Below are 16093 nucleotides of genomic sequence, written 5' to 3'. Positions count from 1 at the left end.
TATGAAGGTCAGTCGTAGTAAGACAGAATACATGTGTCTGAACGAGAGGGATCAAGGTAGAAGCGTTAGGTTACAGGGGGCTGAGGTGAAGAAGGTGCAGGAGTTTAAGTACTTGGGGTCAACAGTTCAGTGTGATGGAGAGTGTGGAAAAGAGGTGAAGAGGCGAGTGCAGGCAGGTTGGAGCGGTTGGAGGAAAGTGTCAGGAGTGTTGTGTGACAGAAGAGTGTCAGCAAGACTCAAAGGAAAGGTGTACAAGACAGTGGTGAGACCAGCTCTGCTCTATGGGTTAGAGACGGTAGCAGTGAGACAGAGACAAGAGGCTGAGATGGAGGTAGCGGAGATGAAGATGTTGAGGTTCTCCTTAGGAGTGACCAGGTTAGACAGGATAAGGAACGAGTACATCAGAGGGACGGCCCATGTTGCCTGTGTTAGCGACAAAGTCAGAGAAGCCAGAATGAGATGGTTTGGACATGTTCAGAGGAGGGACAGTGGATATATTGGTAGAAGGATGTTGGAGAAGGAGCTGCCTGGCAAGAGGGCAAGAGGACGGCCAAAGAGGAGATACATGGATGTCTTAACAGAGGACATGAAGTTGGCTAATGTTCGGGTAGAAGATGTCCATGATAGAGTGAGGTGCAAAACGATGATTCGCTGTGGCGACCCCTGATGGGAAAAGCCGAAAGAGAAAGAAGATGTTTAGTTCTCATAAAACATTAAAAACCCAAGTCTTAATTCACTATCCTCTGACGTAGTAGCGGCCCCACTGGACATGTCCGAATCTGCTACCCGTGCCCCATGCAAAGCACAACCCCAGTTTGTTGAGAACGAGACTCGCATATAAGTTAGCGGACAATCATATCTGTCCATTTATTTTGAACACACCCACCACCAGCCAAACAGCATTAACCTCACTTCTGCTAACAGCTCCCTCACTTATGGTGAGCGATTTAACACACCCAAGATTCCCCACTTCCCATGAGTCTTAAAAGCTGAAGGCGGGGCTAACCCCCAGATCGCCACAATATATTGATTTGCTATATGAGCGGTGCTATTTTTGGAGCATTCCCTGCGGGCGCCACAATGGGTGCCCGCAGGCACAGGGTTGGTGACCCCTGCTCTAGATTGTAACGCAATTCGGACACCATGCTCACACCTTTTTCTTTTTTTTTTAATTGTGAGCTTTTTTTTTAACTGCAACTATGACACCCATTTGCCTAATAAATATTCATGACAGTACCTTATTCTAGTGACAAAACCTTGTATAATTTATATAAAATAGATTTAAATATGTTTATTTAAATTGAAAACATCTCAAATTTAATGTTCTGTGGTTTCAATTTCACACGATGCACACTAGTTTTTTTTTTAAGACTTCTGGGAAATTTCCAGGGCACTGAATTTTGGATATGTAGATTTGGACACACAAAACGGCGAATGCTCTATAAAACAGTGCTTTAAGAAATGAATAATGAAGGAATTTGGACATTTGTTTCAGCCAGCTGTCTTTCAGTGACCACATTCGAGGCCACAAGTCAAACAAAGTTTTGCTCTTGTAGGCAAATTAAGAAAAAAGGCAGAAATAGTTACGTCTGTTTTTATCAAACTGCTAGCTTTTGTTCCCAAATTTGAAAAGCCCAAATGGGACTCAACAAAGCCCTCACTAGACTTTATTGGTTGGCAGGTTTTTGAGGTGGGCGGAGCCAAACTGGTCTTGGTTCAGGCTTGATTTGTTCAGAATCCTTTAGACTATGCCACAGATTATCCATCCAGTTAAATAATTTCATTTTTGAAAAACTTTGAAAATATTTTTTTTGAAATATTATCAAATACTTTTTTTCATTTCGGTATAATTTTCTAGAAGCCAAGTGTGTCAGAACAATATTAATATGACAGATTACAATTTTAACATAATTCCATCTAAAAAAACAAGAAAATCAGGTTGAGGAAAGTTAAGATGTGCGGCTCAAGATTGCCTAGATTTTGTGCAAATAATTTATTTAGAGCACAATCAGTGTAATATGTGTTTATGTAAAATTCCAGATTATTATAGCTGGATTCAAAATAATCCATTTAAATTTTTGATTTTTTAACTGGCAGAAAACTTTTCATCCTAATAACATGTTCAGTCTGTGAGTCTGAGTTTTTTTTACATTGTTTCTATCAAAAAACATTTTAATAAAATTCTTAAAGAAGACAAAGAACAAAAGAGACTTTTCAGCTAAATTAGACGTTTTTCCCTGAAGTTCTTCACATTTGAAATTCTTTAAACTCCTTGAAGTTCCTCCCAGATCAACTTTTGATCGATTGTAAAAGCGATCCCAGTGCTCTTTAAATTAGGATTATGCAGCTTTTAGGCTAAATCAACAGCAACAGTAGTTCATTAGAATTTTGTCTCTGAGTTGTGGGCGGGACCATTGGTGCAACCTTGCACCCCTAACCCCCCTGTTGCTGAGAGCTCTCTGTTTACATGCTCTCTGGCTAGCTTACAGCCCCTCACATCCCCAACCTAACATTTGCAGTGCCACATAGATGGTGAGTAATATTAGAGCTGTCCAACTGTACAGTTTCAGACGCCAGCTCAGGCGAGTAAAACACAGACAAACGTGATCTGGTCGTCTACAAGTGATTGCATCAGAATGGAGCGGAGGAGGAGGGAGCCTGCAGCCTGCCCAGTGTATTTTCTATGGAACACATTAGCTCTTTCTTTTCCTGCTCTTGAATCACAACATTTTCAATAAAGAAATACTCATGAATACAATTTGAATCCTAATTTTCTTCATATTTGTCGTCCATCATCAGAAAAATGCTAGAAAAACATGTTCTAAACACCAAAAACACAGTTTTCATTGGCGTGAGCCTTTAATGAATATTACTAACATTCTCCAAGGTTCAGTCTGTTTCTCTAAGAAACGGTTTCTATTTCAATTGCTTTTTTTGGCATATGCTCTTATTAATTGCTCTTGTTAAGTCACTTTTACAAAATGGTTCTTCCATGTCACATTGTGATTTTTGGAATGCTACACAATCTGACCATTGTTAGTGTTTTTCTTCCACAGAGAGTGCTCTCAGGGAAGGATGAGGAGATTTTGGTTTACCATCAAATGATTCAAGACCTGCGAGAAAAACTACGATCAGCTCAGCTGGACTTGGACAAAAGCAACGTCATGGCTCTGCAACAGGTCTGTGTCTGAACAGGAAAGCATTAATGTTCTCTAAAATCTCCTCCTTGATGACTGTGTGAAACAGTGTTGCTCTTTTTTAAATTGGTATTGTATTCTGTTAATTAGCGTCTTCACAAGAAGTTACAAACCTGCAGGCAAAATATTAATTGCTGAAGTTTACTTTTGTTAAGAGCATTTGAAAAATGTTTTCAGAACTGTAAATCTGTGCTTTAATTTTTCTTTTTATTTACGGTAATTATTGTATAAATTACTTAAAAAAGTGTCATTATCAATGTTACATTTAATGATTAGATCAGTGTTTTTCAACCTTTTCTGAGCCACGGCACACTTTAACCTTAAAAAAAATCCCGCGGCACACCAGCATCCAAAAATTAAAAAAAACAAGGAGAAAGTCATAGTCTGTATTGATCTATAGCCCCTCCACTATCTCACATGCATTTTTGTGATAGTTGTGGCAGAAAAAGCTGGAAACTGCAGCTGTTTTTTTCTAAAAGATGTAATAAAAGTTAAGTTAGAAAATTTAAAAACAGTTTGATGTGAGTTCGTTGGTTTCAAGACGTTTAACAACAGATCTCCTTGTGCGCTGTCACTCTCACAACCCAATGCATCATGGGAGATGTAGTGCATGTAACGGCTGGAGATCGCTTTTCGGAGCTTCATTGTTTGGTTCACTTGTTCCACGGTCTGATACCGGATTCTGTGTAAAGGTACACCGCTAAAGACGAGCTTTAGCTGGTATTTTTGTTGGAACTGAGCGACTTTAGGAGCTAAATCGGGACAAGGAAGTGAAGACTTTAACCACTTCTGATTGGTCAGACTGATGACATGTGATTAAGCCCCTCAAGAATGATTGGTGGAGACAGTTAAAGGGGCGGGACTTTGACAAAATACAGCCGAAGCTGCAGCTGAATCGCGGAGCCGTCATTCTTATCAAAATGTCTTTAATAAAATAAAATAAACGCAAAGAAAATGTATTTTATGATCTTTTATATTCCTAACTCCTCAGTGTTTTATCAGGGCCTGTTTGGATGAACAGAGAGCTGAAATCCTGGAGATGGGAAATATTTTTAGATCAGTTAATGAGGGCAATTTTCCACGGCACACTTGACCATCTCCCACGGCACACTAGTGTGCCGCGACACACTGGTTGAAAAACACTGCACTAGATCAATAAGACAATCACCGCATCCAGACATTCCGGCCACCTTATCCCTCTCCTTCAGGAGAATCCCGAGGCGATCCCAGGCCAGCTGAGGGACATAGTTTCTCCATTGTCTCCTGGGTCTCTGCCAGAAGACAAAAGAAACTAAAACACAACAAAAAACACAACAAAAAAAGAGTCCCCTGTCCCACTACTATGGCAGTCACACTTTATGACGGGACAACAAACTGTTCTCAGTTGTCATGGAGACGAATGTTTTCGTTTTGATTTTCGTTCTTGGACATTAGGTCTTCATCTTTGCCTTTTTTTGAGTTGAAGTTTAGTAAAGTCTTTACAAAATGAGTCATTCAAGTTAATGTTTAGTGTCTGAATGAGCAATGGCCGAAAGCAATAGATTTAAAAAAAATGGTCCAAATGGTCAAAAATGATTTGAAAAAACTGAGAAAAGTTTAAGTTAGTTTTAAACTTAAAATTTGTAAGTTTAATTGAAAATATAAAATAAGCAGTTTGAGCATTTTTGAAATGGTTTCCTAGTTAAAAGTGTTTGTAGTTCAAACCATTTTGTTCTGCTATTGATGAGATGGTCATCGTTTTTGGTTGTTTGTTTCATGGTATTTGCATGCCTCCTGATTTGGGGAGAATATATTTGAGTGTTTTTCATCCATCTTTTTATATGTCATATTTCTTCTTCTGGCTTTTTCACTTTCCTTCATTTCTTATCACCCTGTCCTCCCTTTCATCTCTATCGCTGATCCTGGCCAGGTCATTTATGAGCTCTGTGCTGTAAGTTTAATCCATCATCTGTCTGTTATGCTTAGACTGTCCTTGTTTTTATTCAATAAATTTTCTTCCAGCTTTAAGTGCCAATAATTAGGCGAGCTGCATTTTAGTGTGGCTCATAAATTCTCTCTCTTTTTAATTTTTTGTGTGAAACGGCGAATGCCCCAAAGGCCGTCCAAGAGCGTGATAATCAAATCAAGATGCTGAGCGAGCAGGTGGAGCAGTATACAGGAGAGATGGAGAAGCATGCCCAGCTCATCCAGCAGCTGAAGACGTCCACAAGCAAAGGTGGGCGGAGCTCCTGTCCAACAACATACCAGCGATGGTTTATTACATGTGATCGCTGGAGTTTACAGAGCCCCGCCCCCATTTCACTGTCAGCCAACTCTTTTAACCGTAACAGAAAATGCTCATAAAAGTTCATGTTCTTACAAGAAAATAATAATAAAAAATCACAAGAGGGGCCAAAGAGGGATGAAGGACTTTTCTCACAACATAAGAATTCCATAAAATTTAGACATAAATTAGAAAAAATAAATAACCACGGAGATTAAAAATGTGGTTACATCTTTAGGACCGGTCATCTTTAATATTTTCAGAGAACAAAAGACCAAAAGATAAACTTTGGATTATTCTTTTTATTTTAATATTTGGTGTTGTCATAAATATTTAACAAATCGTAGAGTAATAAATGGGAATGTGATTAATACAATGCAGAGATCTTTACACTAAAACCATTGACTGTAGTGTGTGACATCACTCATAGAAAATGACTTCCTTCCAGCGCCGACCAAACAAAGTCAATGCAATCCCCATTTTGTTGGGATATGGCCATGTTGGAGGCAGACGTTGACGCTTAGCAGTAATATGTCCAAGTTGGTCAGAGTCAACGTTTCTATGGCAACCGCTGTAACAAACCAAGAGTGATTTTGTTGAAAGTCCACACCCATTACGATTGAAAGTGGCCTCGGGAGAATCTGTCAATCAAACGTTTTGACTGTTTTAAGTGAGACCACATACTTTTATTGAGGCATCTGATTGGTCAGGTTATAACTTGAATAACTTGAACTACAGAAAGAATATCAGGAAAAAAATAAACGGGTAGTAGAGCAAGAATGGTTCTTCTGACCAATAGAATGATTGAGGGCTGTTTATTTCTCTATAGAAGTCTATGAGATTTTGTTTTTGCTTCTTGGAGCCAGCAGGTACTTCCTGGTTGGAACACCAGGTGGGAGGAGTCACTCAGTCCAGTTCTCATATACAGTCAACTGCCAAAATGCAGTTGCTGGAATAAAAATGTCAAAAATTGAAACAATTTGGTTTCTATAAACATGTATTGAATGCTTAATACATTTCAAAATTCTAATTTAAAAATAAGTCAGTTAATTCGTCACCGGGGGATACTATGGTTCAGGCTTTAATTGTTGTCATCAGACCTACAAAGTTCAGCATTGCAAATGCGATGTAATTCTATGCCCAATGATGTACACAGAGCAATGTTTGTTCCAGGTTCTTCAAGCACACAGCAGAGAAAGATGGAGGAGCTGAAGTCCTTGCTGAGAGCTGCAGAGTCCAGAGCAGCGGAGGCAGAGCAGGCGCTCAAACTGGCAGAAGCTCACGCTGAGGAGAAAGACAGAGCTCTTATTGAAGCTTCCAACCGTTTGACTCAATATGAGTCTGTAAGTTGACAAACACGTCTTTTTGTTGTTGTTTTCAACATCAACTTTCATGACTTGTATTCATCCAAGTCTAATGAATTTAGGTTTTATTTCCCAGAAGTGGAGCTTGTGATTTTTATTTTTGCTGCTGTCTGTTCACGCTTTAATGGGGACCTTTAAATGACTACGTGACTGTGGTGTGATCTGCATGCTTTTGGGGTCTGCATGCATAGTACTTGTTTGTCACTATGACTGATTGAATCCCCACTTCCCTCGAAAGGGTGTGAGACAGAAAACTAGGAAGTTTAGGGAGTGAAGACAAGAAATCTTTGATGGATGATTGACTAGATCCCTGTTTCTGTGTTGCAGGGCACTTACGGCCTGGAAGCAGCCATTGCAGAGATCAAAGAGTGTAATAATCAAATTAGACTGAGAGACTGTGAGGCTGAGGCCATGACCAAAGAAATCAACCAGCTTGGGCTGAGAATCAATGATCTCATGGATGAAAACGAGGGTCTCAGAGAGAAACTGGGTCAGAAGTCCTCCAAAAAACAACGAAAAAAAAGCTGTCTTCTTTTCTTATTTTCTTCTAGAAGCTCTAACTGATGTGAAAGATAAGCAAACCTTTTTGTCTGTTTTTTGTCCGTGGCCAGGTCTGGACCCAAGGGAAGAAGTGAATCTGACTGAATTCAAACGTGCCAGGGATCTCAGGCAACGGCAATACAAAGCAGAAAATCAAATACTCACCAAAGAGGTGAAATGGGATAAGTGAGATTTTAAATTTTGTTTTTATAAAAAGACATCAGTGCTCTCAGTTCACCTCACTGCTTGATTTGTTTCTAGATTGAGCGACTGGAAGAAGAGCGGCTGGAGCTAAAGAAACAAATAAGGCGCATTGTGAAAGAAAGAGGTGATTTAAGTAGTGGAATTAAATGGAATCCAACTGTCTGTTAACAATATTTTGCCATGTTTTTGGCTGTTGAGCCTCAGTTAAAGCGAGAGCTTACATCTGTGATGCTGAAATGTCCAGTTCCTTTTTATTCGGTTTCCTTTATTTACACACAACTCTTAGATTGCTGTGCCAAGGCTGTGATAAGGTAACAGCCTGGGCATTTTAGGCTAAATGTCACTGGAGTTTAGACTGAGACAGTAGTTGTTTGTGTTTCTACAATGAGCTGAAGAGCAGAGAGAAAAAAGCCAAAAGGTCGTTCCTCTCTGAGCCGCAGCTCAGCATTTCCATGGGAATCCATGTGCTGAAAACAAACCACACTTGAGGTGCTCGCCCCTAAAATTTAGTTTACCCTTATTATCGCATATTACATTATACTCATAATATAACAGCCGTGTCCTCTCATTTTAGTGATTTAGTGGCTTTCTGGGGTGAAACCTATCCTGCTTCAAACTTAATCTCCATGGAAATTCACTTTAAATGCTTACAGTCGGTTCAAGCAACAGTCCTTAGAAATGGAAGCCAGTCAGGACGGCTCGGTGCCGTGCGGGGGCTTCAAGATCTTCACTGTAACTAGCAGAACCCAGCTTACTTTATGTATATTCCTGCTGTTTCATTTAGCTGGTTAGTGCAGAAAATAAAAGGATTTTGTAAAAGTCAGCCATCAGATCAGTGAATGGTTGTCTGAAAAAAAGGTGTGATAATCTTTGTACTTTGTAACTTTATCTTATATGAAACATTCTGATAATCAGCGGTGTCTGGAGTAATCCCCCCGTCAAGTCTGGAGCTGGATGAGGGCACTGCGTTCAGCAGCGAAGCACAAACTGCAATAAAACACAGCAACATTTACAAGGATGAAGATATTCGACGCAAGGTAAGTCCATCTTTGCATCTTCAAATACAAGACATACAAAAACATATTTGTTTAGCATTTTAGAAGTTTAATATTTAGAATAATACTGCAGGCAAAAGGTAAATGTTATTGAATCAAGAGGTAAGAAAAAGAACAGTACACACCTATTTTTCTGTTTCACATTTAAATAAAACTGTTTAAAATGTTGCATTAAGATTAGGTAGTGGGAAATGTGTCCTTGTTAGAATGACCAGGATCCATTTGGTTTGAACATCTGAAATGAATCTTTGTAACTGAATTGAATCACAGAAATGGAGGTAAGTGTTATGAAGGAGTCTGGGACAATGGAGACCCAGTGTGATGTCCAGTTTAATGGGGATTTCTAGACATTTTCATGGTACATTTTGTCAAAAAAATACAATCTGAAACTGGTCTTCCTGATGCCTAAAGGATACTATAAAATGAGATGATTCTGGAGAAAAATTATGCCTGGTAATAATTTAGAAATGAGCAGACTTCCTGTGCTGAATACAGTCAGTTGTTAATGCTAAACAAGATAAACCCAAGATTAGGAACAAGTGAAACTTACTGGAAGTTAGTAAATGCAAATCTGTCATGTTTGCGTATGTTGACTCATAACAGTAGGAGTCTGTTCCTTTACATTACGGGATTTCTTTCATTCCAGAATAAGTTCTTGGAGAAAGAACTGAGCAGTAAAGAGATAGAGCTGGAGCTGAACAAGACTGAATTTCAAGTCAAATGTAAGCAGAACTACTTTGTTACCTTTGGAAATTCCAAGATTCTTGCCTAAAGTATCCATCAAAACCCGTCTCTGTGTGGTTTTAATACCTCTGACAACTTTTCTTTTCTTTTTTTTGTCACTCCCTGTGTGTGGACGGCCAGTGAATGAATTGTCAAAGGTCAAGGGAGATCTGGAGGCAGCGTTGAAAGATGCTCTTTCAGCAATGAGAAACAGTCAGCAGGCCACTCCGTGGGCTGAAGCCACGTCTATTGCTCATTTAAAAAAGCTGACTGAAGTAAGTATCTAACAGTTAAGGTTAAAATGTCAAACTGTAGTGCTCAAAACTGTAAACATTTCATAACTTTACTAACGTTTTTGGTTAGAATTTAGTAGGTCCAGTCTGGCTTGAAGAGATGTTGACGGCAACTGTGAAAAAAACAACTAATTCACTTATTTTTTTCAAAGAATACAAGATGACAAAAGTTCAGAGTTCCCAACCAGCAGTTGGTCTTAAAATGACTTGATCTGCCCTCTTGCTACATTTTGTCAGTGAGTTAAAGAAAGTTTCAGTGAAGCTGATGCCCTACTAGAACTGTGACTGTGTGGGATTTTTGATCACCGCGGGGATGAACCAACAGGGGGCGCGGTTAACCGCACCCCCCTTCCCCCCAAGAAAAAACACAAAATCCCACCGCAGCAGCATCGCAAATGAATACAATTACAACGCAGTATTCTCTACTGTACCATGGTCCGGGTGAATACTTGATTCTGAGTGGCTGCTGGGTGTGCATTAAAAAGTGATATACCACAGGATAACCGCACGGTGAAAAAAGAAGTTCCGGTCACCTAGCTTAAATGTTTTGTATCACTGCGCCGGCTTCTTTAAAACAACCTTTTGCTTCATCATTTGGACAAAAACAAGCGGTAAGAGATGAACTTTCTCTCTGAACTGATGCTTTAGGCAACCCATCGCAAAGATCATTTTATATATATATATATCTATATCTATATATATCTATATATATATATATATAGATACATATATCTATATATAGATATATGTATCTATATATCTATATATCTATATATATATATATATAGATACATATATCTATATATAGATATATGTATCTATATATCTATATATCTATATATATATATATATATATATATATATATATATATATATATATCTATATATATACATATATAGATATATAGATATATAGATACATATATCTATATATAGATATATGTATCGCCAAATCTTGACTGCAGCGGTGGTGCAGCGTGGACTATTTGTGAGAAAAGCGATCCAAATCGGGAAAAAAACAAGAATTAAGGACTAAAAACTGGTTAATATTTTTTTCTTTTGTAAGTGAGCATGGTATAAGCGGGTTAATTGCCTTCGAAGTGTGCATTAACACTTTTTAAAGCACTTCGCGGAACCGTCCTCAGCTTCGCTTCGACAGGCTTCCACAGCGTGCATTAAAAAGTGAAAATGCACACTTGGTCACCCATTACCCCTTATTTAATAAACGAGACTGCAGACACTTTGTCACCTTTCCGGTAGCCTTGAAGCCTGACACCCATGAAGGAGCAGGAGGCTCCGTCTTTATTTATACAAACGCATAACTTTGCGCTGCACAAAATAGTTCCCAAACAAAACATGTAGTGATATTCATCGAAATCTAACAGTGCGCGTTGATGTTTGGTGCTACGGAGTGAAAGAGAACAGTTATAAAACGTTTCCAGAAACCCTTGAAGTCTGAACACAGGACCAGCAGAAAAAGTAAATTATCAGCAAAGATGAATGTGTTTAATGTGTTTATTATAGTTCCATCACGCACCATATGCAGAACCTTGAAAAATAAAAATAAAACCGTGCGGTGATGCGGTTATTGTCACACCATTATGCCGTACTCATCCACCAATCTTATCTTTGCTCTTTTGGCACTGAGCAGCATCACTTCTTTATGTCTTCTTTTAAAAGCTGCTATCATTTATGTTTACAAAACATCTTAACCATGGTTCAAACTTAAGTACCTTTAAAGTCCTTCTCCAACTATCTTTTGATCTGTTGTCAAAGCATTTACAGTGGTCTTTTAATTATAAATGTGTCTTTTTAGCCAAAATAAAACAAACATTTTGTTTTCTAGGGACATTGTTTCTGCAGAGCTGCTGTAGTTTATCAGAAACTTGCCTCTGAGTTGAGGGCGGGACTGTTGGCACAGTCCACGCCCGCCCCACTTCCCTTCCCAGTTGCTGAGAGCTCTCTGTTAACATGCTCTCCCGCTAGCTTACACGCGCTGCAGCTAACATTAGCAGTTCAACAAAAATGGTGAGAAATATTGGAGCTATTCAGCCGTGCAGTTTAGATCCAGATTCCAGCTCAGATGAGGAAAAGAAAGACATCTATTTGTCTGACAGTGGATGCATCAGAATGGAGCAGAGCAGGGTGACTTTGGCCTGCCTATTATAGCTTTTACATCATTAATACAAGCTTTTTCCAACTGTATTTTTTCGTCTTCTACTGTGTCATAACAAATAAATAAATACTCAGAAATGCAATTTTAAGCTTAATTGTGCTTATATATGTCCTCCATAATCAGAAAAGAACATTTTATTATGGCGGCAGTTTAGCTCAGGCGGTAGAGCAGCTCGTCTTAAAAACCGCATCGATCCCAGCCCTCCCCAGCCAGCTGTCGCCCCCCAAGCACGGCTAGTCTGCAGCTCACCGCTCCCCCCAGGGGATGGGTCAAATGCGGAGAACAATTTCCCCATTGTGGGATAAAACAAAAGTAAAAAAACAAAAAAACGTAAACGCCAAAAACACCCTTTTCATCGGAGTAGGTCTTTACATTTAGTAGACGAAAATTGCACTCTGTTCGATCTGCAAAGAAACACCTTTTTAAGTTTCCAGTAAAAAAATGCTGAAGAATGCGATAATTAAACTAGAGCCAGCCATGAATAATAACATTACAGTACCCCCCCCCCATATTTGCGGGTGTTAGGGACTATATACACTCACGAATAAGATTAATCTGCAAACATGAGAGCCCCCCCACCCCCGCGCCGAAGATTGTCAGTGTCTGATTTGTACTCATTACAAACCCTTCTGAAACATTTCTGATGCTTTGTAAAACATTTATTAAAGAACACTGCTCAACATAAAGATTTTATTTTATTTTTTTAAATTCAGTGCAATAGACGTAGCGTACTTTAAAACGCACATTAGAAGTGTCACTCTGGGCCCTAAAACCAGGAGCAGTTAAGGACGAGAGGTCCTGCAGTGGGATTTTAGTGTCAGGCACGACGCCACAGTCTGGCAGCAGCATGTCTTCCAGAAGAGGCCAGTTTCATCCCCAATTCCTTCATCCGGATGATAATTATTCTCCACGAGTATATTCCTCAGCGTTTCAGGATATTTTCCGGACGCTTCTGAGTCAGTTAATGCCATTTCTCTGTGCAGAGGCACAAACTTCAGCTATAGTGATTTAAGAAGCGGTAGAACTTAGCTGTTGGAGGCCAACGGGTCAGCGTGCTCTTCATCTCCACCCCCCTTCCTCAGAAATTTTGCAGCACTTTCATCAGATGGAAAAGTTTCACACAAGCAGTTGTCTGAGCTTTTCTGATGAACTGTAGGAGTCACGTGACCGAAACGTGAATAAGCGGGGGAACACTGTACTATTACTATTTCAATTTGGCTTAAACTAAATATATTCATTTTCAACATCTGTCTTTCATCCAAGGTATTAATAAGAAAAATTCTGAGATCCTCCGTCCTGTGATAGTTTACAGGAAGCATTTCATAAAAAGAACATCCTCTGCGTTTTGGTGTTTAATGTCATTACTGAGTGAAAACACTGAAACACAAGCTTCACACTTTGTTGGAGGTGGTGTGAGCTGGAAGACTTGTCAGTCAGTGAGCGATTCCCGTTTCAGACTACTGAAAGGTCACACCTCCAGCTCGGAGTATGACCGCTTCCCTTCGCTATTTACTGAGGCTGAGGAGTGGGAAGATGCATTTGTAAACAAATACTTCGTATTATTTATTTTTTGTATTTTTCATACTTGTGAATTTCATCTATTTTTCTGTTTGGAAGAAGAAAAATTCTGTTTTCTCATTTATGCCAGCATTGACAGCATTCCATAGTAATTACTATTACTATGTGAATGTGAACAGAAACTTCAGTGTTTGGGTTTTTGAACATCTGAGTTTTCTGCTTAAATTAATTTTTAAAAATGAAAAGTCAATTGAGTTACAGAAAGAAAAGCTTTTTAAACGGAAGAAAACACACAAAATTCAGAATAAGGACACTGGCTCTTTCCGAATTCCCACCCTAACCCCTAACCACTAAACTATATAGTGCCCTGAGTTTTAAAATTCAGACACCATGGGGGGGACATGGGGGGGGGGGGTGGATGAAGCTCGTCTGCTGGACTTTATATATGTAGTTGTAGGGTTAGATAAGTTAATTCTTCTGGTAAATCGCCTGTCTGTCCTGGGGGAGGATCCCTCCTTCATGTGGGCACCAATGAGGTTTCTTCTTTTTTTCCGGAATCCGTTTTTTTAGGAGTTTTTCCTTACAGAGAAAGGGGGTCTAAGGGCAGGGATGCCAGTGTAGCTTAGTCAGTTTGTTAGTTCATTTTAGTATTTTCCTATTGAACTCTTTGTATTCGTGATCCTTTTGAGTTCATGTTTTACCTCGAAGCCCATCGAGACGACTGTTGTTGTGATTTTGGGCTATACAAATAAAATTGAATTGAAAAAAAAAATTGAATCCCCATCCTCAGGTTCCATAAAGAAACAGAAAGCATCTGCTGATTCCAAGACGCCAACATCCTATAGACTTCTATAGAGAAATAAACAGCTAATACTCAGTCATTATATTTTTTAGAATACCCGTTCTTGGTAAATGGTTATGGGACAATTACCATATCAATGGCGAGCAATCAACATCAGCCAGTGAGGGCATTGGGCAAGTCCCTTATTGCTGCTGCCTCCCGAGCGCGGCTCGTCTGCAACTCACTGCTCCCCCAGGGGATAGGTCAAATGTGGAGAACTTCTTTCTGTCACACACCTAGGTGTTTGCATCGTCATTACATTGAATTCTACCCTGTTTTATCAGACTGTAGATGTCAGCGGTGAAACAGGGCGGTCGGATTCAGACCTCAAGTCCCAAATACATGAACTGATTGGAAGAAATGAAGAACTGAGGCAGGAACTGAAGGCGGCTCGGGAGGAGGCAACCAACAGCTACAGTCGGCTCGTGAGAGCCGAAGAAAAGGTATTTTCACGTGTCGCAGTGTGTTGCTTGTGTGTTTGAGGTGTATTCTATTCACTGACTTTCTAACCTTAAACTGCTTCCTTTTCGGTTTGTACAAAAGTAAACTGCCGTGGAAGCAAATCAAAGCAGTTGTTAAGTTAATTTGATTTTTAACTCTTTAGCAATTATGTCTTTTGTGAAACACATCAGAGTAATTTTACATGTGGAAATCGTTTTCCGGAAAATTGCTGAGCTGACAGTGTTACAATAATAATAATCCTTAGGGTTGGAGGTTTTCACAAACTGTTAGTCGTACTGTACTTATTTTGGACACATGTTGACAAAACGGATACACGTGTGTGTTGCAAATAATGTTAAATGATTAATGAGAAGCATGTGTCTTTAAACACCGCCAGCAACATGTTTGTTGGACTGAGAGGGGAAAGCTTTGTCCTGCACTCCAAGACCCACTCCAAAGAAAACTGTGTTTTTTGTGTTTTTACCATGTTCTTGTTTATTATTCTGATGACGGAGGACACATGTCAAGAAAATTGGCTTCAATTGCATTTCTGAGTATTTCTTTATTCGAATCATTGTGAATCAGGACCAGATGAAAAAAGATTTTTACGGTCACCACATCAACAACCGCTAGAGGGAAGAAAGCTCTTTGGACTTAAGGTGTTTAGAAAGTAGCTTGCTGTCAGAACCTCCCAGCCGAGGCCGTTTTTCAGGCCTTTTTAGCCGTATTTCTGGCAACATGAAGATGATCTTTCTCTGTGAGGCTGATGGCTCATGTCACGGACGCTTGCAGCCTTGCGTAAGGATCAACCAATCACAGAGCGGCGTACAAAGACTTTTTCAGTGACCACCAAAACCCATGAAGTAAACAAGAACGCGATATTTCTCAAAGTCAACATGAATTTATTATTGCACCGTACACAGATTATTTGCTGGGATTAGCCTGCGACTACTTCACCCACAGGCGGTGAATTTTCGTCGGGTGCCGGCTACTTTTGAGGCCCCTGTTGTTTGGCTCATTGGAATTCTGATTATTTTTTTAAAAAAAAGTCACCCTTTCAGTGAAACTTAGCTCACGGGTGTTGGCATTAAAGCTGGTTGAAAGAGCTTGTTTGGTGTTGTCATCATCTGTGTATTTGTGTCAGGTGAGCCAGCTGAAAGGTGAACTGGAGCAGCACAGGAAGTCAGGCAGCAGTGGAGTTGTCCCTCGACCTCTGACCCTTCCTGAGGGCCTGAGTCCCAGCAGCACTGAGGTCATCAGCTCCCTAAATGAATACGCCGTTCGATTGCTTCAGGTCAGCGCTGCTCTCCCAGGAATCTTCAGACTTATAGAGGCACACACTAGGATGCCACACTGTCGGTTCAAAACCCAAACACGTTACATCGTTGAACAGAATCATGGGGAATGTGAATCGTTGTACCCCTACTGCTGACTAATATTAAAAGGGTCAAAAACATGTTGTGGTCAACTTAAGAAGG

At 39.7% G+C, this 16093-nt stretch overlaps 1 protein-coding gene across 9 annotated transcripts in view; it reads left to right on the top strand.

Annotated features, from left to right (window-relative positions):
• The window catches only part of cep290 (centrosomal protein 290), a 61742-nt gene that overhangs the window by 9376 nt on the left and 36273 nt on the right, over window positions 1-16093 (top strand). For 7 of the 9 annotated variants that reach the window (XR_002873366.1, XM_023955462.1, XM_023955463.1 and 4 more), the window contains 12 exons: window positions 3057-3179; window positions 5107-5127; window positions 5295-5412; window positions 6634-6803; window positions 7152-7314; window positions 7436-7536; window positions 7626-7692; window positions 8484-8605; window positions 9270-9345; window positions 9488-9621; window positions 14459-14617; window positions 15760-15909. Coding sequence is in view for 8 of the 9 variants with exons in the window: in XM_023955462.1 (XP_023811230.1) it covers window positions 3057-3179; window positions 5107-5127; window positions 5295-5412; window positions 6634-6803; window positions 7152-7314; window positions 7436-7536; window positions 7626-7692; window positions 8484-8605; window positions 9270-9345; window positions 9488-9621; window positions 14459-14617; window positions 15760-15909 (1404 nt within the window). In the remaining variant the exon portion in view is untranslated. The remainder of the gene's footprint in view (window positions 1-3056; window positions 3180-5106; window positions 5128-5294; window positions 5413-6633; window positions 6804-7151; window positions 7315-7435; window positions 7537-7625; window positions 7693-8483; window positions 8606-9269; window positions 9346-9487; window positions 9622-14458; window positions 14618-15759; window positions 15910-16093) is intronic. The other 2 variants (XM_023955467.1, XM_023955460.1) reach the window with 1 other exon arrangement.

This window comes from Oryzias latipes, chromosome 6 (assembly GCF_002234675.1).
Source record: "Oryzias latipes chromosome 6, ASM223467v1".
NCBI lineage: Eukaryota > Metazoa > Chordata > Actinopteri > Beloniformes > Adrianichthyidae > Oryzias > Oryzias latipes.
Note: the sequence above shows the minus strand (reverse complement) of the source record. Positions and strands in the feature narration are given on the sequence as shown.